This window comes from Bos javanicus, chromosome 11 (genome assembly GCF_032452875.1).
Source record: "Bos javanicus breed banteng chromosome 11, ARS-OSU_banteng_1.0, whole genome shotgun sequence".
NCBI classification, from domain to species: domain Eukaryota; kingdom Metazoa; phylum Chordata; class Mammalia; order Artiodactyla; family Bovidae; genus Bos; species Bos javanicus.
Genome location: NC_083878.1, coordinates 7,340,407 through 7,367,331, shown reverse-complemented (window position 1 = coordinate 7,367,331; position 26,925 = coordinate 7,340,407). Strand labels below are relative to the sequence as shown.

The 26,925-nt window shown below is 42.4% G+C and overlaps 1 protein-coding gene across 4 annotated transcripts in view; it reads right to left on the bottom strand.

Annotated features, from left to right (window-relative positions):
* Nucleotides 1–8,320: 8,320 nt before the first annotated feature.
* IL18R1 (interleukin 18 receptor 1) overlaps nt 8,321–26,925 on the bottom strand; it is a 36,615-nt gene continuing 18,010 nt past the window's right edge. For 2 of the 4 annotated variants that reach the window (XM_061431789.1, XM_061431791.1), the window contains exons 7-11: nt 25,958–26,082; nt 21,414–21,553; nt 19,383–19,544; nt 15,410–15,568; nt 8,328–12,006 (exon numbers count right to left, since the gene is read on the bottom strand). In XM_061431789.1, the coding sequence (XP_061287773.1) occupies nt 11,651–12,006; nt 15,410–15,568; nt 19,383–19,544; nt 21,414–21,553; nt 25,958–26,082 (942 nt within the window). In that variant the 3' untranslated portion in view covers nt 8,328–11,650. Of the gene's footprint in view, nt 12,007–15,409; nt 15,569–19,382; nt 19,545–21,413; nt 21,554–25,957; nt 26,083–26,925 lie in introns of all 4 variants that reach the window. The other 2 variants (XM_061431792.1, XM_061431793.1) reach the window with 2 other exon arrangements.

Sequence of the window (26,925 nt, the reverse complement as noted above, 5' to 3'; positions counted from 1 at the left end):
GATGAAGCATCTAAAATTCTCTCCAGACCAACCTCCTTGACTAGATGAGGTTTGCGGTTAGGTTTAGTTGAAAGAGTGAGTAAGCCTACTTCCTTTACAGGAATTTCCTGTACAGATTATTAGCATTCAACTCAATTTCTCAACTGTGGGTTTTGGGTTTTTCTATTTTGTTTTGTAAAACTCCCCAAAATGTAGCCTTTATGATATAATCTAAAGCTTCTCTTGTGATTAACTTTTTTAATTCTGCAAAAGAAAAAAAAAACTCTATCAACATTTATTTGAAACAATAATTTATTTATATAGACATGGAAATGAATTTAAAGTCTAAAATCACCAAGGTTTTTTGGTGCCTATTTTTATTAAGGAAAGATTCAAAATATAACATATAATTAAGAACAGCCTGTGTGGCGTGTGCTCAGTTGCTCAGTTGTGTCCGACTCTTGGTGATCCAATGGTCTGTGGCCCACCAGTCTCTTCTGTCCGTGGGGTTTCCCAGGCAAGTATACTGGAGTGGTTTCCTACTCCAGGGGATCTTCCCGACCTAGCGACCAAATTTGCGTCTCCTTCATCTCTTACGTTGGTAGGCGGATTATTTAACCACTGAGCCACCTGGGAAATCCCAATTAAGAATATTACTGTTCCTTTCATAGAACAAATAAAATCACTTAATAAGAACCTGAGGACTCTCTGAGAGCACCCTGGTCAGAAAGAGTTTTGATTAAGCTTCTTGGTTAAGCCTAGAAACCATCCTTCCTCAAGATAAGGCTGATTCATTGAGCATCTGAATGCTCCAGGGCTTTTTCTACATTTATCTAGAGGATGATGTAAAATGCAAAAGAAGACTACATTCACTTTGGGATGAAGGTGAAATAAGTGTTTACCTGAGATGGAGGAGAAAAAAGGGAGTGAGTTATTATAACTAGGAATGAACCCCAAAACATATCCGTCCCAGGTCACAAATCTGCCTAGAATTCCAAGAGAAAATGAGGTTTCTTCCAGGCCTGTTTCCAGACAGGTCACAGGAAACAGATGAACAATATTGCAGGCACGTGAGGCTCCAGGCTCACAGCGTCATGAGGGAGCAACACAGCAGGAAGAATAAAGACCTGGGAAGAGATGTGTCTAGATTGGAAGGGAAAGGCCAAACATAAGGGTTGTCTATGGCCTGTACTCAATACCTGTTGAATTGAACTAGATTCAAGTGAGTTGCAATGTGGGAGCTGGCTTTGTGAAGCTTCAGAGATCCTGATGCAGACCTAGGAGTTGAGTCTAAAGTGATTCAGGGAGGTGATTAATAAAGTGAGTTTGACAGCTCAAATCGAGAATGAAGAGGGCTTGACAGGAGAGGCAATCTTATCTACAGCCCTTGAGGAGGAACTAAAGGTCCTTGACTTAGTTTTATGGCTGAACTGTTAGCATTTCATTTTGTTTTATTGCTATCCTTTGTTTTTGCACTTTCTCACTTTGATTATATTTGCTCTTTGGAACTCAAGGAAGCCTAGGCAGCTAAAGCTCTCCTACAGACAAGAGTGGGGGACTCAGGGTTCTGTCCCTGGGGATGCCTCCAGGGGTCCCCTCAGTTTCACATTCCCTGAAGAGTTTAGCCCCCAACTTACTGTTATGCTCACCAGAACAATGCAACAACGCAAAACGGCTGTCTGGGGAGGCCTTACAAATCACTGTGAAAAGAAGAGAAGCGACAAGCAAAGGAGAAAAGAAAAGATAAAAGCATCTGAATGCAGAGTTCCAAAGAATAGCAAGGAGAGTTAAGAAAGCCTTCCTCAGCGATCAATGCAAAGAAATAGAGGAAAACAACAGAATGGGAAAGACTAGAGATCTCTTCAAGAAAATTAGAGATACCAAGGGAACATTTCATGCAAAGATGGGCTCGATAAAGGACAGAAATGGTATGGACCTAACAGAAGCAGAAGATATTAAGAAAAGGTGGCAAGAATACACAGAAGAACTGTACAAAAAAGATCTTCATGACCCAGATAATCATGATGGTGTGATCACTCACCTAGAGCCAAACATCCTGGAATGTGAAGTCAAGTGGGCCTTAGAAAGCATCACTACGAACAAAGCTAGTGGAGGTGATGGAATTCCACTTGAGCTATTTCAAATCCTGGAAGATGATGCTGTGAAAGTGCTGCACTCAATATGCCAGCAATTTGGAAAACTCAGCAGTGGCCACAGGACTGGAAAAGGTCAGTTTTCATTCCAATCCCAAAGAAAGGCAATGCCAAAGTATGCTCAAACTACCGCACAATTGCACTCATCTCACACGCTAGTAAAGTAATGCTCACAATTCTCCAGGCCAGGCTTCAGCAATATGTGAACTGTGAACTTCCAGATGTTCAAGCTGGTTTTAGAAAAGGCAGAGGAACCAGAGATCAAATTGCCAACATCCGCTGGATCATGGGAAAAGCAAGAGAGTTCCAGAAAAGCATCTATTTCTGCTTTATTGACTATGCCAAAGCCTTTGACTGTGTGGATCACAATAAACTGTGGAAAATTCTGAAAGAGATGGGAATACCAGACCACCTGACCTGCCTCTTGAGAAACCTATATGCAGGTCAGGAAGCAACAGTTAGAACTGGACATGGAACCACAGACTGGTTCCAAATAGGAAAAGGAGTACGTCAAGGCTGTATATTGTCACCCTATTTATTTAACTTATATGCAGAGTACATCATGAGGAACGCTGGGCTGGAAGAAGCACAAGCTGGAATCAAAATTGCGGGGAGAAATATCAATAACCTCAGATATGCAGATGACACCACCCTTATGGCAGAAAGTGAAGAGGAACTAAAATGCCTCTTGATGAAAGTGAAAGTGGAGAGTGAAAAAGTTGGCTTAAAGCTCAACATTCAGAAAACGAAGATCATGGCATCTGGTCCCATCACTTCATGGAAATAGATGGGGAAACAGTGGAAACAGTGGCTGACTATATTTTTCTGGGCTCCAAAATCACTGCAGATGGTGACTGCAGCCATGAAATTAAAAGACGCTTACTCCTTGGAAGAAAAGTTATGACCAACCTAGATAGCATATTCAAAAGCAGAGACGTTACTTTGCCAACAAAAGTCCATCTAGTCAAGGCTATGGTTTTTCCAGTGGTCATGTATGGATGTGAAAGTTGGACTGTGAAGAAAGCTGAGAGCCGAAGGATTGATGCTTTTGAACTGTGATGTTGAAGAAGACTCTTGAGAGTCCCTTGGACTGCAAGGAGATCCAATCAGTTCATTCTAAAGGAGATCAGTCCTGGGTGTTCTTTGGAAGGACTGATGCTAAAGCTGAAACTCCAATACGTTGGCCACCTCATGCGAAGGGTTGACTCATTGGAAAAGACCCTGATGCTGGCAGGGATTAGGGACAGGAGGAGAAGGGGACGACAGAGGATGAAATGGCTGGATGGCATCACTGACTCCATGGACGTGAGTCTGAGTGAACTCCAGGAGTTGGTGATGGACAGGGAGGCCTGGCATGCTGTGATTCATGGGGTCACAAAGTGACTGAACTGAAGTGAATTTTCATATTCACTTAGATGATCCAAGGAACACCCTGATCTCTCAGTTCTTCAACTTCCTTTCTTCTAAGTGTCTTGTCCTTCACACCAACCTCAGGCATTCCTACACCTGCCGTTACTAGCAGTTGACAAGCCTCTGTAATTTCCATGTCAAGCACCCTCTACCCTAACAGTCTCCTCCTATCAGCTTATTCCCTGAAACACTCCAATTTGGATTCATTTGTGACATCATGTGGTCACAGATGAATCTTTGTTGATCTTACCAATTATGATACCTGCCATTTCTGCATTTTCCAACTTAAATTTTATCATCATTCAGCATTATCCATCACTTGCCTATACCCTTATTCACTTGACACTCTATTTTGTTGCATTAGCGTGAAAAATACTAACTCTACCCCCTAGTTAAACATATACCACCGAATATGGCTGGAGAAAAGACACAGGCGTGCTGACTGGTCTCAGTAAGATACGGGAGACTATAATCGCCATTGCAGGAGATTCAGAAGACACAGGTTCAACTCCTGGGTAGGAAAGACCCTCTAGAGGAGGAAATGGCAGCCCAGTATTCTTGCCTGGGAAATCCTATGGACAGAGGAACTTGGCAGGCTACAGTCCATGGGGTCACAAAGAGTTGGACATGGCTGAGGGACTGAGCATGCACACATTCACACATGAAAACAAGGAGGGAATCTCACAAAACCAAGTGAAGTTTCAGAAGAAAAGAGAGGTGGCTACTGTGGGCTATAGCAGAGCAGTCAAGAGGGAGTGAAGAGTTTCCATTAGAGTTGGGGATCCAGAGCCTGCAGAGTGTGAGAAACGCTGCAGCAAATGGATCAGGGATTAATGACTAAGCCAGGCATAGCCTGCCTTTCTAAGAACTTTGACTTTGGACAAAGTTGTAGATATAATCTGATGGCTTCCTAACAATGAAAGTTGTGCTTTAACCCCCAAACCCACCACTACCACAAACACATTTTCCCTCCCTTTCTGCCTCCAAATAATATACCATAATTTTAGTTAAATGAATATTTACAACATTGTGACCAGGTAAATACTATGTGTGGCTGAGCCATATAATGCTATATAATGTTTTTCACTGAAAAAGACCCTGATACTGGGAAAGACTGAAGACATAAGAAGGGGGCAGCAGAGGATGTGATGGTTAGATAGCATCATTGACTTAGTGGACATGAATTTGAGCAAACTCTGGGAGATAGTGAAGGATACGGGAGGCTGATGTGCTGCAGTCCTTGGGGTCAAAAAGAGTCAGACACAACTTAGTGACTAACACTTAACACTTTGGAAGATATCCTTGGAAGATTAGCCTTCAGTTCAGTTCAGTCGCTCAGTCGTGTCCGACTCTTCGACCCCATGAATCACAGCACATCAGGCCTCCTTGTCCATCACCAACTCCCGGAGTTCACTCAAACTCATGTCCATTGAGTTGGTGATGCCATCCAGCCATCTCATCCTCTGCTGTCCCCTTCTTCTCTTGCCCCCAGTGCCTCCCAGCATCAGGGTCTTTTCCAATGAGTCAACTCTTCGCATGAGGTGGCCAAAGTACTAGAGTTTCAGCTTCAGCATCATTCCCTCCAAAGAAATCCCAGGGCTGATCTCCTTCAGAATGGACTGGTTGGATCTCCTGCAGTCCAAGGGACTCTCAAGAGTCTTCTTCAACACCACACTTTAAAAGCATCAATTCTTGGGTGCTCAGCTTTCTTCACAGTCCAACTTTCACATCCATATATGACCACAGGAAAAACCATAGCCTTGACTAGACGGACCTTTGTTGACAAAGTAATATCTCTGCTTTTCAATATGCTATCTAGGTTGGTCACAACTTTCCTTCCAAGCAGTAAGTGTCTTTTAATTTCGTGGCTGCAGTCACCATCTGCAGTGATTTTGGAGCCCCCAAAATAAAGTGTGACACTGTTTCCACTGTTTCCCCATCTATTTCCCGTGAAGTGATGGGACCAGATGCCACGATCTTCGTTTTCTGAATGTTTAAGCCAACTTTTTCACTCTCCACTTTCACTTTCATCAAGAGGCTTTTTAGTTCCTCTTCACTTTCTGCCATAAGGGCGGTGCCTAGAGTCTATTTCCCTTTCTAAACAATTCTATAATCATTTCTATCTAGTTAGAAAGGATTGATTGCATTCATTACATCTAAAACATGGCTTATTCAGACATGTTGGATTTTGCCAAATAAAATTGTCACATGAAATCTCAAAATAAAAATGGGTAAAAGCAGTGCTGGTCTGGTTGACAGATTGGAGGGAGTGGGAGGTGGGGAGAGGTCTGGAGTCAGCACATCTATATGCCCGCCTCACTCCATCCCACTGCCTGGATATGCATTAAGACACCTCTCATGAGCCCTGGGATTCCTGAAACCCAATTTGAAAGTTGATTTTAATATGTCAACCATTAAGTAGTATTATTATTTATTGGTGTATAGTTACTTTACAATGCCATTACTTTCTACTGTACAACAAAGTGAATCACTATTACATACAGGTATATCCCATCTTTTGGGATTTCCTCCCTAGTAGGTCACCACAGAGCATTAAATGGGGCTCCCTGTGCTATACAATAATTAGTTATCTATTTTATACATCGTATCAATAGTGTATATGTGTCAATCCCAGTCTCCATCTCTTCCCCTTGGAATCATACACTTGTTCTCTATGTCTGTATCTCTATTTCTGCTTTGCATATAGGTTCGTCTGTACCATTTTTCTAGATCCACATATATGTGTAAATACACAATATTTGTTTTTCTCTTTCTGACTTACTTCACTCTGTATGACAGCTTCTCTAGGGTCTCACCATTAATTATTAAACTTGCACATCAAGTTGTGGCTATTGTGTAAATGGGGCATCACATGTTCCCCAGATGGTATGTGCAACCACAAGGTAGGCTACAAAGAGATAAAAGCTGGTTTTCATAAGCCTCTCGCAGATACACAATGTTGGTCTCAGCCCTCCCAGCCCGGCTTGTGATCACTATCAGTGTGGTCCGGAGGCAGGTCTGCAGGGACCCTGTGTCCTGCCTTCAGCGCACACAGCCCGTTTCCTGTCGGAGCTGTGGTTTGGCCACTCTCTGAAGAGCCCTGCAAGGCTCCCAAGCCCATCTCTCAGAGTAGCTTCTGCTCAGGAAGCTGGCTCCCCCCAAAGCCCAGGTCTCCTCCTTCAGAGCTGCACTCGTGCCGGGGTGATGCGATGAGCTATTTCCCCTGAGCATTTAGAGCTGCGATTCAAATCGATTGTGCTGGTGTCTCGTTCAGACAAGCATGCTGATAATGGCTGCAAAGAGCTCACCCTCATCTATGCCCGGCTGACAGTCCACTGGAGCCAGCTGGTCAACCACTAGCATCCATATTGGATGCGCTCCTCATACTTGTCAGGGGCCTGACTTCCTGTATCTTAGCAGGTACCTCAGTCGAGTGTACATTCCCATCCTGTGGAGAACTTGGGTGCCGTTGCCCTCCATCCCTACCCTAGTACCCTAGAAGAACCCTTGTACTCTTTTATCCTCCTCTGAGCCGTACCTTGGGAAGATCCACTGGAAGAGGAAATGGCAACCCACTCCAGTACTCTTGCCTGGAAAATCCCATGGGCGGAGAAGCCTGGCGGGCTGCAGTCCCTGTGGTCGCAAAGAGTCAGACACGACTGAAGCAACTTAGCTTGCGTAGCATGAGCCAGTCCTAAGCAGCCCTGCTTCCTCTCTGCAAGACTGTCTAGACCCTCTGGTACAATGGATCTCCCCAAGAAGTGCCCACAGCTTCCCTCAAGTCTCACTGTGCAACAGCCCATAAAGAGAGGGCTCGGTACCCTCTCTGCTCCAGCCTGTCACACTAGCTACCTGTATGCTCAGGATTGGCCCCTGGATTGGTCGTGTCTCAGGTTCCAGGCTTTAGAATATTGGGTAATAAGGTCTCTCTCTGCTCTCAGAGTGGAGAAGGAAATGGCAAAGTGGAGAAAGAAATGTCAACCCACTCCAGTATTCTTGCCTGGAGAATCCCATGGGCAGAGGAGCCTGGTGGGCTACAGTCCATGGGGTCACAGAGAGTCGGACACGACTTAGTGACTAAACCACCATCTGCTCTAAGAGACTGTCAGAATAATTTAGTAAATACTTCCAGCACATAATGGACACACACGGAGTGTTTCTTTGTACATCTTAAGTGGCGGACTCATCTCTGATTTTCTGAGACGGACTCCACATGTAAGGACATATGAAGTCATAAAAGAGAATGACATTATTTTATCAGCCAGTTACTTATTGGTCCTGGTTGGAAATGTTTGCACTTACATTTTAAAATATGCACGTGAATTAACTGGCATGTGAATAACCTGATATTCCTGCTGGGCATTGGGTGGCCTTGTGACAGTAAGCTCAGTTTTGGCTCCTGGATGGAAGGTGAAACTGAGAAAGTATGTACAAAGCAATTTGACATAAAAAAAGATAGATGGAAATGTTCATTGTGAATGACCCACATCTTATCAAAGAGGTGGAAATCCACATTGAGAATGAGGGGTTGACATTTTTTTTAAGTCTTTATTGAATTTGTTACAATATTGTTTCTGTTTTATGTTTGACTTCTTGGCTGAGAGATATATGGGATCTTAACTCCCTGATCAGGAATTAAACTCGAACTCCCTGCATTGCAAGGCAAAGTCCTAACCACTGGACTGCCAGAGAAGTTCCTGAAATTTTAAAATAAGTGAAAAAGATTTTGAGATTTTTTCAAAAATAAAAGCACAACATCAATGGTTCGTTAATGTGTTTTAAAGCACATATTTAATATATACATTTAACACATTACTACAAAATCCATTTAATGTATTTAAAGAAACATAATAAGAAAGGAAATCATTCTGTGTGTTAGAGATAATGATGACAGGAATAAAATTTCTCACGACCATATATTTTCACATATAAATCTTAGCAATTAAATCATTTTACATTTTTAACCATACAACTGGCATACAAAGTTGTAAGTAGTGCTACAAAAGTTAGATCACTTTCTTATACTGAAAATCTTATTTTTGATTTTCAGTAGTATCTACCACAGCTGTTCTATTTAATTTTTTAAGTTGCCTTTAATTTTTTAAATTTTTTATTTTGTGTTGGAGTATCATTGATTTACAATGTTGTGTTAGTTTCAGGTGTACAGCCAAGTGAGTCATGTATCCGTATCGATATATCCATTCAGATTCTTCTCCCACATAGGTCATTAGAGGATACTGAATAGAGTTTCCCGGCCTGTACTGTAGGTCCTAGCTGATCATCTATTTTATATACAGTAATACCACAGCTGTTTTAAACAGTATCTGCTTTAAATTCTTTTGGAATTGTCATACTGCACCCATATATCCAACTAGGCTTCCAAGCTTACCCAGCTCTTTCCTTTCTCTGTAAGGCTGGTAGCTCTCACTCTCTCACTGATTTTCAGGCCCAGCCATCACCACTAAGGCCATCAGAAAGGCCCAGAGGACTGGGTTCACTTTAAGGAGACAGATATATGTCTTTAGACATTGAAAGTTGCACATGTCCAGTGAAGAAATATCCTTTCCAATGAAGCTTATCCTACGGATATGCTTTTCCTCTATGCTTCTCTGAATAAACGAATATCCTCAAGTCACTGACTCAATGGACCTGAATTTGAGCAAACTCAGGGAGACAGTGAAGGAAAGGGAAGCCTGGCAAGCTGCAGTCCATGGGGTTGCAGAGAGTCAGACACGACTTAGCAACTAATAATAATAAAAGCAACAACTAATAGCAAAGTGGCAGGACCAACACTTACAGAGTGTTAATTCCGTGCCAGTAACTGATGTAAGTGCTTCATTTATATTTATTCATTTAGTCCCCCTGTACAATTCTTGTAAATTCTAATTTTACTGATGAGGAAAACTCATCACAGGTGAGTCAGAGGAGATGCCAGAGGTCATGGTAATAGTAAACCCAGGATCCAGTTCAAGTGTCTTGGCTGCACACCCCCAGCCTTGCCCTCCATCCGAGGTCTGTGCGTGGGTGCTCAGTCTTGTCTCTTTGAGACCCCATGGAATGTAGCCCACTGGGCTCCTCTGTTCATGGGATTTCCCAGCAAGAATACTGGAGTGGGCTGCCATTTCTTTCTCCAGGGGATCTTCCCGACCCAGGGATGGAACCTGTGTCTCCCTTGGTAGGTTTGATCCTGCTGCTGCTGCTGCTAAGTCACGTCAGTCGTGTCCGACTCTGTACGACCCCATAGACGGCGGCCCACCAGGCTCCCATCCCTGGGATTCTCCAAGCATACTGGAGTGGGTTGCCATTTCCTTCTCCAGTGCAGGAAAGTGAAAAGTGAAAAGTGAAAGTGAAGTTGCTCAGTTGTGTCCAACTCTTCTCGACCCCATGGACTATAGCCTACCAGGCTCCTCCATCCATGGGATTTCCCAGGCAAGAGTACTGGAGTGGGATGCCATTGCCTTCTCCGATCAAATAAATTGGTAGGCTGATTTATTTTACTGCTGAGCTGAGGGGCATTTTAAATTTGTAACCTTTTAAAAATGGAGCAAGTATATTAAAAATGCATAACCAACAAGGTCCTCCTGGACAGCACAGCGAACTCTGCTCAATGTTATATAACATTATGTGCTATGTTAGCCTGGATGGGAAGTGAGTTTAGGGGAGAATGAATACGTGTGTATGTATGGCTGAGTCCTTTTGCTGTCCACCTGAATCTATCACAACATTGTTAACCAGCTATACCCCAATATAAAATAAAAGGTTCAAAAAAAAATTGAGCAAGTAACCATCAATTTTTTGGCTGCTTAATAACTAATTTGATCTGGTCCCTATCCCATGTCTAAACATTCAAAATCAATAAATGTCTGAGACTGTTTTTTAAAAAAACCAGAAAATGATTTGTATCTGGCATGAAAGATAAAAGGTTGTTTGCAGTTCCTTTTTAAGAAATTTCCACAAATAGGTCCAATTAAGCAAGCCCTCTGTAGCATCTTAGTGGGATTTCAACTGTAGGCCTGCAACTGTAGTAAGGATAATTAAGGATGCCCTGAGGTTGAAACACTGTTACAATAGCTCAAACCTCATACCTCGCCCTGCACACAGCCCTGCCACCCCATCCCCAGCCAATCCCAGGCACTGAGGTGTGTAGAGGTAGCAGCTCTTGCGAGAGCTGGGAGAGACTCCATTCCAGTTCCTGTGTCACCCACTACATAGGCAATACCACAAGGTAAACTTAAAATCCTTTAGCTCAACTTTTAGCATTAAAAAGCTCTTAAAACCTGCCCTTATTTTAAGGCCTAAGTTATTTGTGCCATGTCCAGCCTCATATCAGAGGATGAGATGGTTGGATGGCATCATTGATCCAATGGACATGAGTCTGAGCAAACTCCGGGAGATAGTGAAGGACAGGGAGGCTTAGTGGGCTACAGTCCATGGGGTCACAAAGAACCAGACACGAATGAGTGACTGAACAACATCCAACCTCACAGTTGCTGAACATGTGCCTGAGCAGACTGCCTGCATCCAGTTATAGAAGGAGAAACAGGAGACACATTTCTGTTGAGCTCCCCAGTCTTCTGGGAGCTCAGGGACTTCGCTGGTAGCTCAGTTGGTAAAGAACCTGCCTATAATAGATTTGGTTTGATTCCTGGGTTGGGAAGTTCCCTTGGAGAAGGGATAGGATACCCACTCCAGTATTCTTGGGCTTCACTGGTGGTTCAGATGGCAAACAATATGCAAGCAATGTGGGAGACCTGGGTTCGATCCCTGAGTTGGGAAGATCCCCTGGAGGAGGACATGGCACCCCACTCCATATTCTTGCCTAGAGAATCCCCATGGACAGCGGAGCCTGGTGGGGTACAGTCCATGGGGTCACAAAGAGTCAGACGTGACTGAGCGACTAAGCACACAAACAGTGGAAGTCCCCGGCCATAGATGAATGTTTAGTCTTATCCCTGGCAACCTAAATGCCAAGTTCATCTTCAGTCTGTGAGTAAGATGTTCACAGAGTAGAGTTAAATATTTGAATAATGCCCTCTGTTATCCACAGGCTCAGACACTCAGTCCTCAGACTGTCAAGAGCTCTTTCTTCTGCTCAGCTTTTCTGAAGATTAGGACTTCAAAAGAACAGGCAAGACTTCTGACTCATCTCTGCAGGGTTTGACTGCTTTTGCAGGCATCAGATAAAGAAGATTCTTCCAGAACCTTGAGTTATAAGACAGAGACTTATCTGCCTTCCACTTCAGAACTCTGTGGGATTTCAAAAGCTTCAGTGATTGAGGCAAAAATCTGAAGTCTCCGACAGGTGTAAATTCAATTAAGATGATTTTAATTTTCCTTTCCACCAGTGCTTCATGGAGTCCACTTTCAAGTTCATACCTGACTTCACTAGACATATAACTTTTACTGAGAACAATGATCAGTCTTCGGCTTTTCTCTATCAATGAATGGATTTCATCAACAACAGCTGAAAATATAAGAGGTGGCAGGTTAATTTAAGAAAACCAAAAGGGTGGACAGGAGATAAAAATCATGTTGCACAGTCCTATTTTGTATTATTTAACTCAGCTTCACTAATAAAGTTTAAAGTAGGTCATTCTCAGTTTTATATGCCTATTTTTTTAACTAATTTTTTTTTTTTTTGGCTGTGTGGCATGTGGGATCTTAGTTCCCTGCCCAGGGATAGAACTCACACCCCCTGCATTTAAAGAAGCAATCAACTGCACAAAGATAATGAATACCTCCTTAGCCTTATTCTGTGCCCGGTGTGTGTGTGCTCAGTAACATCCGATTCTGAGACCCCATGGGTGTAGCCCACCAGGCTCCTCTATCCACGGGGCTTCCTAGGCAAGAATAATGGAGTGCATTGTTACTTCTTTTTCCAACTCTGTGCCATACCTTCTTCTAAACATGTTGCGTATATGAACTCCTTTAATCAGCACAATGATCCTATGAAGAAAGTACTGTAATCACCCTCATTTTACAGAGGAGGAAACCAAAGCACAGAGTGGTTCAGTAACTTGCCCAGAGTCACACAGCTGATAAATGGCAGAACTGGAATCTGACCCCACGTGGTCTGGTTCCAGAGTGTCTATTCCTAACCATGACACCATCCTGCCTCTTTACACGCATGGAAGAACAGGCTAAAATACTAATTGAAATATTAAAAAAAAAAAAAACCCACAACACTGCCATTATTCCAGACCACAGGTTGATAAACCTTTTCTGTAAGGGGCCAGATGGTAAATATTTCAGCCTTGGCAGGTCATACTGTCTTTGTCACAGCTATTCAACTCTGCTGATTAGCTCAAAAGCAGCCACAGACAACACAGGAGCAAATGTGTGTGGCTGCTTCAAGGACTGGAGCTGCCCTGTGGTTGACAGACTGCCAACCTCTGTTCTAGATCCAGCCCTTCGAAGACTGAGGTTCTAACCTGAACTAATTATGAATTGATACTTTCATACTGTGGTGCTGGAGAAGACTCTTGAGAGTCCCCTGGACAGCAAAGAGATCAAACCAGTCCATTCTAAAGGAAATCAACCCTGAATATTCACTGGAAGGACTGACGCTGAAGCTGAAGCTCCAAATACTTTGGCCACTCAGTCGACTCATTGGAAAAGACCCTGATGCTGGGAAAGATTGAGGGCAAGAGGAAAAGGGTGCAACAGAGGATGAGATGGTTGGATGGCATGAGTCTGGACATGAGTTTGAGCAAACTCTGGGAGATAGTGAAGGACAGGGAAGCCTGGCATGCTGCAGTTCATGGGGTCCCAAAGAGATGGACGTGACTAAGTAACTGAACAACAATACAAGCATTCTTTATTTTTATTTAAGAGTGAAGAAGAAACCTGTTATTTAAATGCTTCCTAGAAAATAATGGAAATATTTAATAATAAAATGGATGCAAAGTCAAGAAGAAATACTTTGTGACAGCGTGTCTCCTTGGATACAAAGCAGTGACACACAAAGCATCACAGTGTCGAATGCATCTGACAGTTTGGTATGTTATCCCTTAGAGAGGTTATGTGATATTTAAAAATATTTTCTCTTTCTAATGTGTAACATTTTCCCTTCTTAATTTGTAACCTAGGAAGGAAAAAACACTTTTTTTAAGACTTTTTTTTTTTTTGATGTGGACCATTTTTAAAGTCTTTATTGAATTTGTTACAATATTGTTCTGTTTTACACTTTGCATTTTGGGTGCACGGGATCTTAGCTCCCAAACCAGGGATGGAATCTGCACTCCCTGCATTGGAAGGTGTAGTCGTAACCACTGGACCACCGGGAAGTCCCCACAACTGTTTCTTATTTCCTGCCCTATCCTAAATGCCCAACTTAGAATTTGCCACAAGGATGGTGCTCAGCAAATGATGAATGAATGAATGAGTGATGGTAACTATCAAGACATTTGTGTTGCATCATTTGTGAGGCACTAGCATCTATAAGGCAATGGCACCCCACTCCAGTACTCTTGCCTGGAAAATCCCACGGATGGAGGAGCCTGGTAGGCTGCAGTCCTTGGGGTCGCTAAGAGTCAGAACGACTGAGCGACTTCACTTTCAATTTTCACTTTCATGCATTGGAGGAGGAAATGGCAACCCACTCCAGTGTTCTTGCCTGGAGAATCCCAGGGACAGGGGAGCCTGGTGGGCTGCCATCTATGGGGTCACACAGACTCAGACACGACTGAAGTGACTTAGCAGCAGCAGCATCTATAATAATTTGACACCAGATTCCAAATCTCTGAAAGACTTTCAGAGGAAATGTGGAAGTGTTACTAAATCTCTTTGAGTTTAGCTGTAATATGCTTTAGTATCATGTTACAGCCATTTGTATTCATATATTAATTTAAAACTTGAATTTCACAATCAAAATATGGTAGGAACCATCAATCTCATTTTATTTAACCTTTACCATTACTCCTAATTTCTACTTTAATTTTCTCACAATGTTAACACGATAAAGAAGAAACATTTTTTGGTAAGAATTAATCTGCATTTATAGTCCAAAGAATCACATATTAAATTAGTTTTATTAGGTTTTGCTATACAAAATACCATCAAAAGAGGGATTCATCCTGTGCTCAGTCAGGTTTGATGATTTGTGACTCCATGGACTGTAACCCACAGGCTCCTGTGTCCATGGGATTCTCCAGGCAGGAATATTGGAGTGAGTTGCCATTTTCTCCTCCAGGGAATCTTCCCCACCCAGGGATAGAACCTGCATCTTCTGACTGGCAGGCGGCAGATGCTTTACTGCTGAGCCACTGGGTAAGTCCTTACTCTGGTCTATTAAATGCTTTGTAATAGCAATTCTGGCCCTGGTTCTGAAAATGGAGCACTTGCTCCCTTTCTCCAGAGTCAGAGACCTCTGAAGCAAGAGGAAGAGTTCAAGTTCTGGACCAGGCTCCCCAGAGGCCACACTTGGAAGGAGTACAGGTTGCTCATCATTTCTGGTTTACAGGGGAACGGCTACCCACTCCAGTATTCTGGCCTGGAGAATTCCATGGACTGGACTGTCCATGGGGTCACAAAGAGTTGGATATGACTGAGTGACTTTCACTTTCACTTTTCTTTCATTTTTAAGCAAACAGGAGAGCCTTTTATAAGGTAAGCTATTCATCTTTTAAAAACCATCTCCACTAATTTTCCTTATTTTTTAAGGCCTTCTTTTAAAATTGGATGTACTGTGTTTATTTATTATTAATGTGTATTTACTTATTTGGCCTCACCTCACAGCATGTGGGATCTTAGTTCCCCGACCAGGGATTGAACCCACACCTCCTGTATTGGAAGCTAGGAGTTTTAATGACCGGACTGCCAGGGAAGTCCCCTTCCACTAGTTTTCTATCTGGTATTCCCTTTCTTACCTCCTCCAGGAACCACATCTCTTTCAAATATGCATAACTTATACCCAAAATGTTTCTCCAACACCCTGGGCAAAGTCTCCACAGCAAACGCGTGCTCCTCTCCATGCTCGGGCTGACACTCTTTCAGGTAGGACACAAAAGCATCATATGTTTTTCCATCTAGGAGATAAGGTTGACCCCTTTCATTAGTGTGAAAACAAGGCTTTATTTAACTAAAGACTTGAGTGAAAGCCCCGGAAGGTGGGAATGGAATCACTGAAAGAGAAAAGTCAAATAGAGCATCCTCATATTCAAACACATCAGTCCGACACAGTGTAGACATTAAATTACATACATGACTATGTGTGAAACAGATGGCTAGTGGGAAGCTGCTGGAGAGCACAGGGAGCTCAGCTTGGTGCTCTGTGATGACCTAGGGGGATGGGATGTCGCGGGGGCGGGGGGCTTGTTGGTGGAGAGCGGTCCGAGAGGGAAGGGACCTATGTATACATAGAGCTGATTCACTTTGTGGTACAGCAGAAACTAATGCACTGTTAAGCAATTATACTCCAATAAAAAAATCTGTGCAGTTCTTCATATATTGATTATACCTCGATGAAGCTATTAAATAAAAGAATAAAATATTTTTGATAGAAAACAAATTTTAAAATAAAACAAGAATGTTTAAACTAGGTAATGCATAAGGTCCCTCAAATATCCTTTGGTTCCATGTTTTTCATGCATCACTCTTTATCTCTGACTTTTGAAGTTGTCAACAAGGAATACACTCAGTTATTATTATAGGCCAACAAAAAAATAACATACTCAGACCTTGTATGGGAATCAAGTAGTCAACTGGCAAATGTTTCCTAAGCATGTACATTAAAAGTCCCATTGTTTGACACCAAAAAGGTCTCTTGACACAGAGACCTGTGAAAACAGATGAAGAGTTCAAGTTCTAGACCAGGCCTCCAAAAAGCCATAACTGGAAGGACTACAAACTTTAGGTTAGGGCATTAAAGAAATTTAAAGAAAATAGAAGGTCAAGGAGCCCAAATATGTTCTCTCCAGGATCCGGGAGCAAATCTTACCTTGGCTTATTCTACTGCTATTAATATCATTTAATTCTACTGCCATCTGAATCTACCCTCAAAACCACCCCCTGAAAGTGAGAATAAAAACAAAGCTGAGTATTTACCCTGGAGAATGGAACGAAGTGACTGGAGATGATTGAAATCATATGCTATAGGAACACATGCTACATGGTCTATGATGCTTTAGACAGCAATAGAAAAGCTTCTGTTCTATTATAGGTTTTCATTGATGACATTTGCTCCTACTTAATTCTGGATAGGAAAGCAATGTTCAAGGAGACTGTGTCAGCAAACAATAAAGACTGTTCTACTAACTGGGTGACTGAAAAATAATACACATTTCTCTCTTCTGCTTTCATCCAATCTATTTGAGAAGACAGAGTGGACACAGGCAACATCTTGGAAAAGCTGACAAATAATGTTAGCAGCTACAAGACAGTGTAAACGAAACAACAAACAAATAAACAAAAAAAACTTGGTCTAAGAGTGAGCAGAGATCTCCATGGATATGATGTTAGTTGGGGTCAGTAGAGGAAGAAGGGGGAGTAGGTGTAAAAAGGTCTACCTTATCCCATGACATTTGGTTAGATGCTAGAGGAATTAGATTTATGCTTGCGTACATTACTGGGGTGAATGAATTTGCTACTGAGTTTAAGGCTAAATATTATTGGCTTCTCTACTTCAAAAGAATAGGGTAAAAGCATTCTTGGTCCATGTTCTTTATATTGAGTATCACTTATGCTCAACAACCCAGCCCAATATCTTCAGCAGCATCCAGGCTCACAAAACAACCCTTTCTGTCTCTGGGAAAAGATTCTTCAATTCTGCCTCTAGCATCCTGGTTCAGCAGTTCAAATCAGAACTTATCTTTGGTTTAGAGCAACTGCTTTGAGGAATAGAGCACATACAAAAGACTGAACATTTGGTAAAAATTGCAGAATTCACATGCATATCAAAGGTAAGAAAAGTTGGCAGAAACAGAGCTACTTCTGAATTTAATCAGTAAGTGGGTCCCTTGCATAACTCTTAGGTTGTTGTGAAATACAGCTATCTCTCAGTATAAGTAAGAGTCAGTGATTCTACTGGGCTTCCCAGGTGACTTAATGGTAAACGAATCCACCGGCCAATGCAGGAGATGCAAGAGACATAAGTTTGATTCCTGGCCTGGGAAGATCCCCTGGGGTAGGAAATGGCAGCTGACTCCAGCATTCTTGCCTGGAAAATTCCATGGACAGAGGAGCCTGGCGGGCTACAGTCCACGGGGCTAGAGAGTTGGACACGATGGAGTGTACATCAAACCAACTGTATCCACATCTCCATTTCTAGTTATTCTCCTTTAGGGAGTTTCCCTTCAGTTACACTGCACACAAACGAAATGATGACTATACTAAGTTCTCCACTACATCACTTCTGCAATAATGGAAGGTTGTAAGAAACCCGAGTGTCCATCAAGTGGTGACTCAATAAACAAAGGTGCATTCATAGAAATAAAACATTGTGCAACCCGAAAAAACGAGAGGCTTTATAAACTAAGATGGAAGGGTATCCAAGATACAATAAAACAAAGTTCAGAATAGGTGTAGAGCATGGCAAGATCTGTCTTTCAAATAGGAGTAAAATATGATTCTATATTATTAACATTCATTTGAATATATTACCAATAGGAGATGAGGCGGGAAACAGGCGTTGGACGAACATGTACGTATCATTTCTAAGAGTTTTAATATTTTGAGCTATGTATGTGCTACACACACACACACACACACACACACACACACAGATATAAAAGCAAGTGCAGTGGATTATACCCATACCTTTCTAATTTGGTAACTATTTTAAATAAAAAAAAAATTATCTCTTTATTTGGCTGCCCTGGGCCTTATTTGCAGCCCTTGGGCTCTTCACTGTGGCATGTGGGGTTTCTTTTTAGTAGTGACACTCAGAATGTCTTTTGTTAGCTGCAGCATGTGGAATCTAGTTCCCAGACCCGGATCAAACCCGGGGCCCCTGCATTGGGAGCGTGGAGTCTTAGCCACTGGATCACCAGGGAAGCCCCTCTATTTTGAATCTTGAGGACCTCTGATCACCTTCAAAATTAGGAAAACTGAGAAACCACAGTCCCCAGATAGAAGGAGGAGCAGATAAAAAAATAGCAGAGCTAGGGGACTGGAACTCAGGTCATGTGGTATGGAGTTCAAGGTTCTTGCAAGTCCATCATGCAGCCTCCTTTGCTGGGTTTAAATAATGAACCATGATACAACTCAACTCAATTTAAATGACTTTAACTGAGTGTGCACTTTGTGTAAGGCACCAGATGGTGTGTGAGCAATGACATTCAGACACACAGTCCTTGGGCAAGAACACGTCACAGCACATTTAGAAGGACACAGCATACATGCATGAAACCATTAGAGAATAATTTTTGACAACAGGTAAGTAAGCACAAGAAAAAGTGGCACAGACAACATCCACAGCAGATGATTCGTCAGATCAATTTTTCTTATGGAAAACCTCTACTGCCATTGCTGCTGCTGCTAAGTCACATCAGTCGTGTCCAACTCCGTGTGACCCCATAGACAGCAGCCCACCAGGCTCCCATCCCTGGGATTCTCCAGGCAAGAATACTGGAGTGGGTTGCCATTCCTTCTCCAATGCAAGAAAGTGAAAAGTGAAAGTGAAGTCGCTCAGCCGTGTCCGACTCTTCTCGACCCCATGGACTGTAGCCCACCAGGCTCCTCCATCCATGGGATTTCCCAGGCCAGAGTACTGGAGTGGGTTGCCATTGCCTTCTCCACTACTACCATTAACCCAACAATATAATCAACATAAGGTGAAGATTAATTCATAGCTTCTTAATGAAACTGTAAGATAAGAGATCCCAGCATTATGACATTCATTACCTGTTAAGGTTTCGTCTCTTCCCATGAAATGTCTATAAAATAGAACCAAGTCAACTCTATAAATGACACCCATGGTCACAAGGCAGACAACCACCACTGAGATCACGACAGCTACGATCATTCCTCTAGTGAAGACGTGGCCTGGGATGTCAACCATGTCTTCTAGAAAGAAAAAGAAAATGGGAAAATCAGTCAGGGAAATTTCATTAGAGTCTTTCACCGTCATATTGCTGTGGTCAGTTTTTTTTTTACCTTTAACACAAATCAACTTGTCTATCCAGTTACTCTGAACTCCTGCCCTTAGTCTCCTGTGGTGATCTTTTTGCTCCATAGAAATGTGTACAAGGGTATTATACAGAGATGTGAACTGAGAATCTGTTTCTACCCAAGGAAGTCAGATTTCTAGGATGCTGAGACACCGGGGCAAAATGCAGAAGGACCCACACATAAATCTCAGTTAGTGGGCTGGGAACATATTGTGAAGGCGTGGAATCTTTTAAGATTAATTTTTATTTATTTTTAATTAATTTTTGCTGATTTACAATGTGGTGCTAGTTTCTACTGTACAGCCAAATGAATCGGCCACACATGTACCCCCTCCCGAATGGGCTTCCTTCCCATTCAGCTCACCACAAAGCGTTCAGCAGAGTTCTCCGTGCTCTGCAGTATGTCCTCATTAGTCATCTATCTCATTAGTCTCTATGTGTCCATCCCAACCCCCCACTTCCCCCTGGGTACCCATAATTTGTTCTCTACGTTTGTGTCTCTATTTCCGCTCTGCGAGTAGGAGCATCCACACCGTTTTTCTACGTTGCACACATATGCATATACGGTATTCGTTTTTCCCTTTCTGACTTCGCTCGGTATGACACTCTCTAGCCGCAGCCATGTCTCTGCAAAGGACACTGTATTTTAATTGAAGCGCAGTTGATTTACACTGCTATCCCAGTCTCAGATGCACAGCAAAGTGAGTCTGTTATGTGTGGGCATAAATTCACTCTTCTTCAGATTCTTTTCTTACATAGACCATTATAGAATACTGAGTAGAGGTCCCTATGTTATACAGTAGATCCTCATTTGTTCTCTGTTTTATATACAGCGCTGTGTATATGTCAATCCCAAACTTCCGATTTGCCCCTCCCCCACCCGCTTACTCCCTGGTAACCTTGAGAGACTGAGTGCCCAGGCGAGGGCATGTGGGCTTCAGCCTGGATCCAGCACCTATTCTGTGTCCTAGAGAAAGTCACTGATACCCTCAACTCTTAGTGTTTTATCTGTACACACAGGACAGCAATGAAGCTAGTATTTTCTCCTTCACATACAGGACTGCTGCTTTGAAGGTGGGTTAAATATTACAAATAAGTAGTGAGCACATTACCTGGCCCTCAGCTCTGAGAACTTTTGCATATTTTTATATGAAAATGTCCTTTGAGAAAACAAGTTACCTTTCCTAGATGGGTTGAGTTTATGCTCATTATGGACAACATAACCCATAAAGGTTAAATTAAATTATTCTGTCATAAAGGACAGAATAATTCTTTTTAATAAATCTGTTCAAAACTTTTAAAGTTGCACATTGTATTTTTTCTTTATTTTAATTTTTTGGCTACACAGCATGAGGAATCTTATGCTGGAACCGAACCCACACCCCCTGCATTGGAAGTTTGGAGTCCCAATCACCAGACCACAGGGAAACCCCAATAGAATAATTTGTAATAACCATTCCACAGTGTGGCCATGGCCACTGCCAACATGCTAGTACATTTCCTTCTAGATTTTCTTTTTTCCCTGAAAACATTTACTTAATTGGACCCACATGGTGATCACTCTTTGTCGCTTAACGTTATATTATGAGGGACAGCAGTGAGCTGAGACCAGTGCTCCCACTGGACGCCTGTGAAAAGTCAAGCCCTTCACCTCTCAGGAGCCTGGTTCTTGGTATGTGAGGTGAGGAAGTGATGAGTTATGACGGGCCTCTCAGCTGTAGCAGTCTAGGTTTGCACCGACTTCCAAAAATAAAATTCCTCACACCTTTTAGCAGCAAGAGGAAGCTTTTGGTGTCGATGCCTCCCTCATTGACCGCAGTGCAATTGTATGAAAAGTTTAGATTTCTTGTATTTACGTTCTCAATCCTCAGTATTGTGGAAGCAAGCCATTTGCCTTCTGACGTCCTGTAAGAGAGGAACATGATTTAGCAATAGGCTATGTGTCGTTACCAGCGACATGACCCATGAGAGAGGAATCTGTTTGCGCAAATACATCTGTAAAAAGCAATGCTCTGTGGACTTCAGAGATCTTCGCTTTCTGGTGAGTTCTGTTCAAGTGTGAGCTGCCTGCTCCCTGGGGATGTCAGTCTTCCTGAGACCATCTGGGGCAGGTGCTGCCTAGAACTAAATGCCTGGAAGACGACGGTGTTCAGTTAAAAATACGAGAAAATATTTTCTCTCTCAATTACAGGCATACTTCATTTTACTGAACTTTGCTTTATTGCACTTTGCAGATATTGCACTTTTTACAAATTCAAGGTGTATCAAGCAAGTCTCTGGGTGCCATTTTCCCAACAGCATTTGCTCACTTTATGTCTCTGTGTCACATTTTGGTAATTCTCAGAAATTCACATTTTTTCATTATCATTATATTTATTAGGGAATCTGTGATCAGCGATCTTCAATGCTACTATTGTAATGGTTTGGGCATTTATTTTAGCCATCAAGTATTTTTAAATAAGGTATGGATATTGTTTTTTACATTTAATGCCATTACACACTTAATAGAGTACAGTACACGCCCAGTCGCTCAGTTGTATCCGACTCTTTTGCGACCCCATGGACTGTAGCCCGCCAGGCTCCTCTGTCCATGCAATTTCCCAGGTAAGAATATTGGAGTAGGTTGCCATTTCCTTCTCCAGGGGATCTTCCCAATCCAGAAATCAAACCTGCGTCTCCTGCATCTCCTAGATTCTTTACCACTGAGTCACTGGGGAAGCCCACAGTATATAGTGTAAATAATTTCACGTGCACTGGGAAACCAAAAAATTCATGGGACTCACTTTATTGCGGTATTTGCTTTATGGTGGTAGTCTGGAACCAAACCCACAATAGCTCCAAGGTGTGCCTGTGTTTCATCCATTCCTCCTGTCCCGACTATTCAGTGTCCCTCCCACCGTGAAGTCTCTGCCAGCAGTGACAGGGCTGCGAATCATTAGTACAGATACAGATGCATGTCAAGCTTGTCCTCACAATCCTAATGATAACTCTTATTTTGTTCTGCATTTAAGTTAAAACACAATACTATTTTCAGACATCCTCCAAGCACATGAGAAATACCAGTTAAGCTGCTCAGAAAGTGTCAGAAAATGACCAGAGACCACCAACACAGCCAACTGTCTTTCTTTTCTGAAAGGACTCAAGATGTCCTGTCTTTGATACAAGGCAAATGCTCTTGATATCTGCCTCTTGCCAGTGGCAGGCTCTATAGGCTTGGGGTCAACCAGCACTCCCAAGTATAGTCATTCACCTGCCAGGCCTCCAGCAGCTGGACATGGGACCCGCAGCAGCCTCCAACTCTCTGTTTCATTTTAGAACCAAATTCTCTACAGAAGTCACCAAACCAGAAATAGCTTCCCTGGTGGCTCATACGGTAAAGAATTTGCCTGCAATGTGGGAGGACCTTGGTTTGGCCCCTGGGTTGTGGAGATCCCCTAGAGGAGGAAATGGCACCCCACTTCAGTATTCTTGCCTGGAGAATTCCATGGACAGAGGAGCCTGGTGTAAAGAGTCCATGGGGTCACAAAGAGTCAAACACAACTGAACGACTAACACTTTCATCTTTCTTTCAACATCAGTGTAAAATCCACAAACAAGTGTGTGTGTGTGTGTGTGTGTGTGTGTATAAAAAAAGCAGGAAAAACTAAAAAATGCAGCTAAGGTGACAGACACCTCAGGACCATGACTCACTAAAACCCGAGTGTACAATTACCTTAATAATGATGGTAATGACTCCAAACCATTCAGAAGCATTGAAATGGCCGTAGAGGGACTTCCCAGGTGGTCCAGCAGTTAAGATTGAGCACTTCCACTTTAGGAGGTGCTGGTTTGATTCTAGGTCAGAGAACTAAGATCCCACAAAGGCAGGTGCAGGCAAAAATGAGTAAATGGTCATAGGTTCAGTGTGTTTTGTTTTAATACAGTATAACCATTCCTTTGTTGCTGCTGTTCAGTCACTCAGTCATGTCCAACTCTTTTGCAACCCCATGGGCAGTAGGACCACAGCACACCAGGCTTCCCTGTCCTTCACCATCTCCCAGAGTTTACTCAAACTCATGTTCTTTAATATAGGACATTTAAGTATTAAACTATACGCCATTTGGAACGTTTTGCAGTAACGCTGCCTCCTAGATATTTACACCTAACCACCCTGTTGGGTTTTTCTATCTGCTCTTACTGTGTTTCTAATTTCCATTAATGGACACTGACGGGAAAAGGCTGCCATAATTACTATGGTCAATGTCAGTCGACCAACAACAAATGTCAGGGGGTACGTGATTAGTCCTTTAAATCAGTGTTTTCTTGAGTCATCATTTTCACCTAACAATCTTTGGAAACCCTCCTGGACCTGAGAAAATCCCTTAATTCTCACCCTTAAGAAAGAGAATCATATATATATGTACATATATATCGCTGATTCAGCTTGTTGTACAGTAGAAACCAACACAACAGTGTAAAGCAACTACACTCCAATAAAAATTTTTAAAAAGCAAATATAATTGATTAGTTGGACCACCCTAAAAAAAAATAAAGATAATCACTATAAGGAATGCTATACAAAGAAGCTCTGAACTATCCCTAAAGAGCAGGAGGCAGTGTCTATGTCAGCGTAGCTCATGGCCAGTGAAGATATCCCCTCACACTCACAAAACTGTCTTCAAATGGCTCTCTCCATCGTCGCGATTTTTTTTTCCTTCGTTTTTTTTTTTAATTTAAATTTATTTACTTTAATTGGAGGCTAATTACTTTACAATATTGTATTGGTTTTGCCATATATCAACAAGAATCTGCCACGGGTGTACACGTGTTCCCCATCCTGAACCCCCTCCCACCTCACTCCCCATCCCATCCCTCTGGGTCATCCCAGTGCACCAGCCCCAAGCATCCTGTATCCTGCATTGAACCTGGACTGGTGATTCGTTTCTTATATGATATTATACATGTTTCAATGCCATCCTCCCAAATCATCCCACCCTCTCCCTCTCCCACAGAGTCCAAAAGACTGTTCTATACATCTGTGCCTCTTTTGCTGTCTCGCATACAGGGTTATCATTACCATCTTTCTAAATTCCATATATGTGCATTAGTATACTGTACTGGTGTTTTTCTTTCTGGCTTACTTCACCCTGTATAATAGGCTCCAGTTTCATCCACCTCATTAGAACTGATTCAAATGTATTCTTTTTAATGGCTGAGTAATACTCCATTGTGTATATGTACCACAGCTTTCTTATCCATTCGTCTGCTGATGGACATCTAGGTTGCTTCCATGTCCTGGCTATTATAAATAGTGCTGCATCTTCACGATTTTTAGTTCTCCTCGTTTCCATAATTTCCAACAAGAGAACAAAGAAAAGTGTGTAGGGGGAAGTACAGGGGGCAGATCTGGAGAGGAAGTGGTATTAATAGATGGCCTGCCTGTGGCTGGGGGTGTTCCAGGATTCTCAGAGAGAGGTGCTGATGATGCACTGCGTCACCTACGGACACCCAGCTGGCCCCACGGTGACACATAGGCAACACAGCCAGGCATGCAATAAGGGTCCAGAGTGCACTCAAGGGGCCCAGAGTGGCTTGTACATGCCCCAGTCTCCTGATGTGGCCTTTTCTCTGGCACATTCGTAAAATCAAAGCATTTAACACAATGTTCAAAGCTCATACGACAGTGGCCTAGTTAATCACTCTTCCATAAGATGGTGGAGGTAAAGTCTTCACCCCCATCAGATCCTGACTCACCAAAAGCTAATTCCGTAAGGCAGTGCTAATAAGCCTCACTGACCTTCTTTTTCTTTTTTGACTACACCACATGGCATGCAGGATCTTAGCTCCCTGATCAGGGAATAAACTCACACCCCCTGCATTGGAAGCATGCAGACTTGACCCCTGGACTGCCAGGGAAGTCCCGACCTTCTCTTTCTAACTTAGACCTCAGCAATAAATTTCTGCATCATTCATCAGCTTAGATATGAGAATTATAATTATAAAATATATAAGTTATAATTATAAGTTAAATTCATCCCAAGCATCCTATCAGTCTTTCAGGAGTCTGGTGTTTTGATCTCATATATATATATGATCCAGGGGCTTCCCTGGTGGCTCAGTGGTAAAGATCCCACCTGCCAATGCAGGAGATGTGGGTTTGATTCTTGGTCTGGGTAGGTCTCCTAAATTAGGAAATGGCACCCCACTCCAGTATTCTTGCCTGGCAAATCCCATGGACAGAGGAGTCTGGCGGGCTACAGCCCATGGGGTTGCAAAACACTCAGACACGACTTAGTAGCTGAACAACAACAATATATCACATAGCCATACCTAATTCTCGTCACTTCCCCTTCATGTACATTAGGATCCTTTCCATTTTTTCTCCAGGTGTTCCAGTAAATTATATCCTTTTCATTCAGCAGAGCAGAGCAGTTGAGCTGTATATCTTTTCCTAGGTAAAAGTTGACAACCAACGTTCTGATTTTAGAAACTCAAGTTTCCCAAAGGCTAAAATTAATAAAGCCAATGTATATTAATGTAACATACAATGCTAATATAGTGCTGCATCTAAGAAAAATATGCCTGTTTTCATTAATAAAAAGAAAAACTTACAAAGCAGAGAAATTAGGTTGTGATTACAAGTCATCACCAAACTATGAATTGGCCTCTATTCAAATATTTATGTTGAAATCAATTATTAAAACTTAGGAAGGCCAGTGGACTTTCTTTTCAACCAACAGTCTAATAAGTAGTGTCAGGCCAAAACACCCACTGTAACGTCTAGAAAAACAAAATGGATAAAAGACAAAAAATTAAATTAGCTAAAAATTAAAGATGTCAAAGTTCAGGGAAAACCAAGAGAAACAGTGGGACAGAAAGTACAGTGAGGAATAAAGTTCTTCCAGGGTGAACTGGGGCTTCCCTGGTGGCTTAGGGGTAAAGAATCCACCTGCCAATGCAGGAGATACAAGTTCAATCCCTGGGCCAGAAGATCCCCTGGTGAGGGAATGGCTACCCACACTAGGCTTCTTGCCTGGAGAAGTACATGGACAGAGGCGCCTGGCGGGCTACAGTCCACAGGGTCACTAAACCCAACACAATTCAGCAACTGAATAGCAAAAACACCAGTTCAAACACTGATTCAAATCAAATCAATCCCTTAATATTTGAATCCCTTAATCAAATATTCAAACCATACAGTAAGTTTGAATAATTTCTCCAGAGAATTCTCACTGAGTTTTCATATTTAAAAATGACCACAGTTACTATTTGGAGAAGGAAATGGCAACCCACTCTAG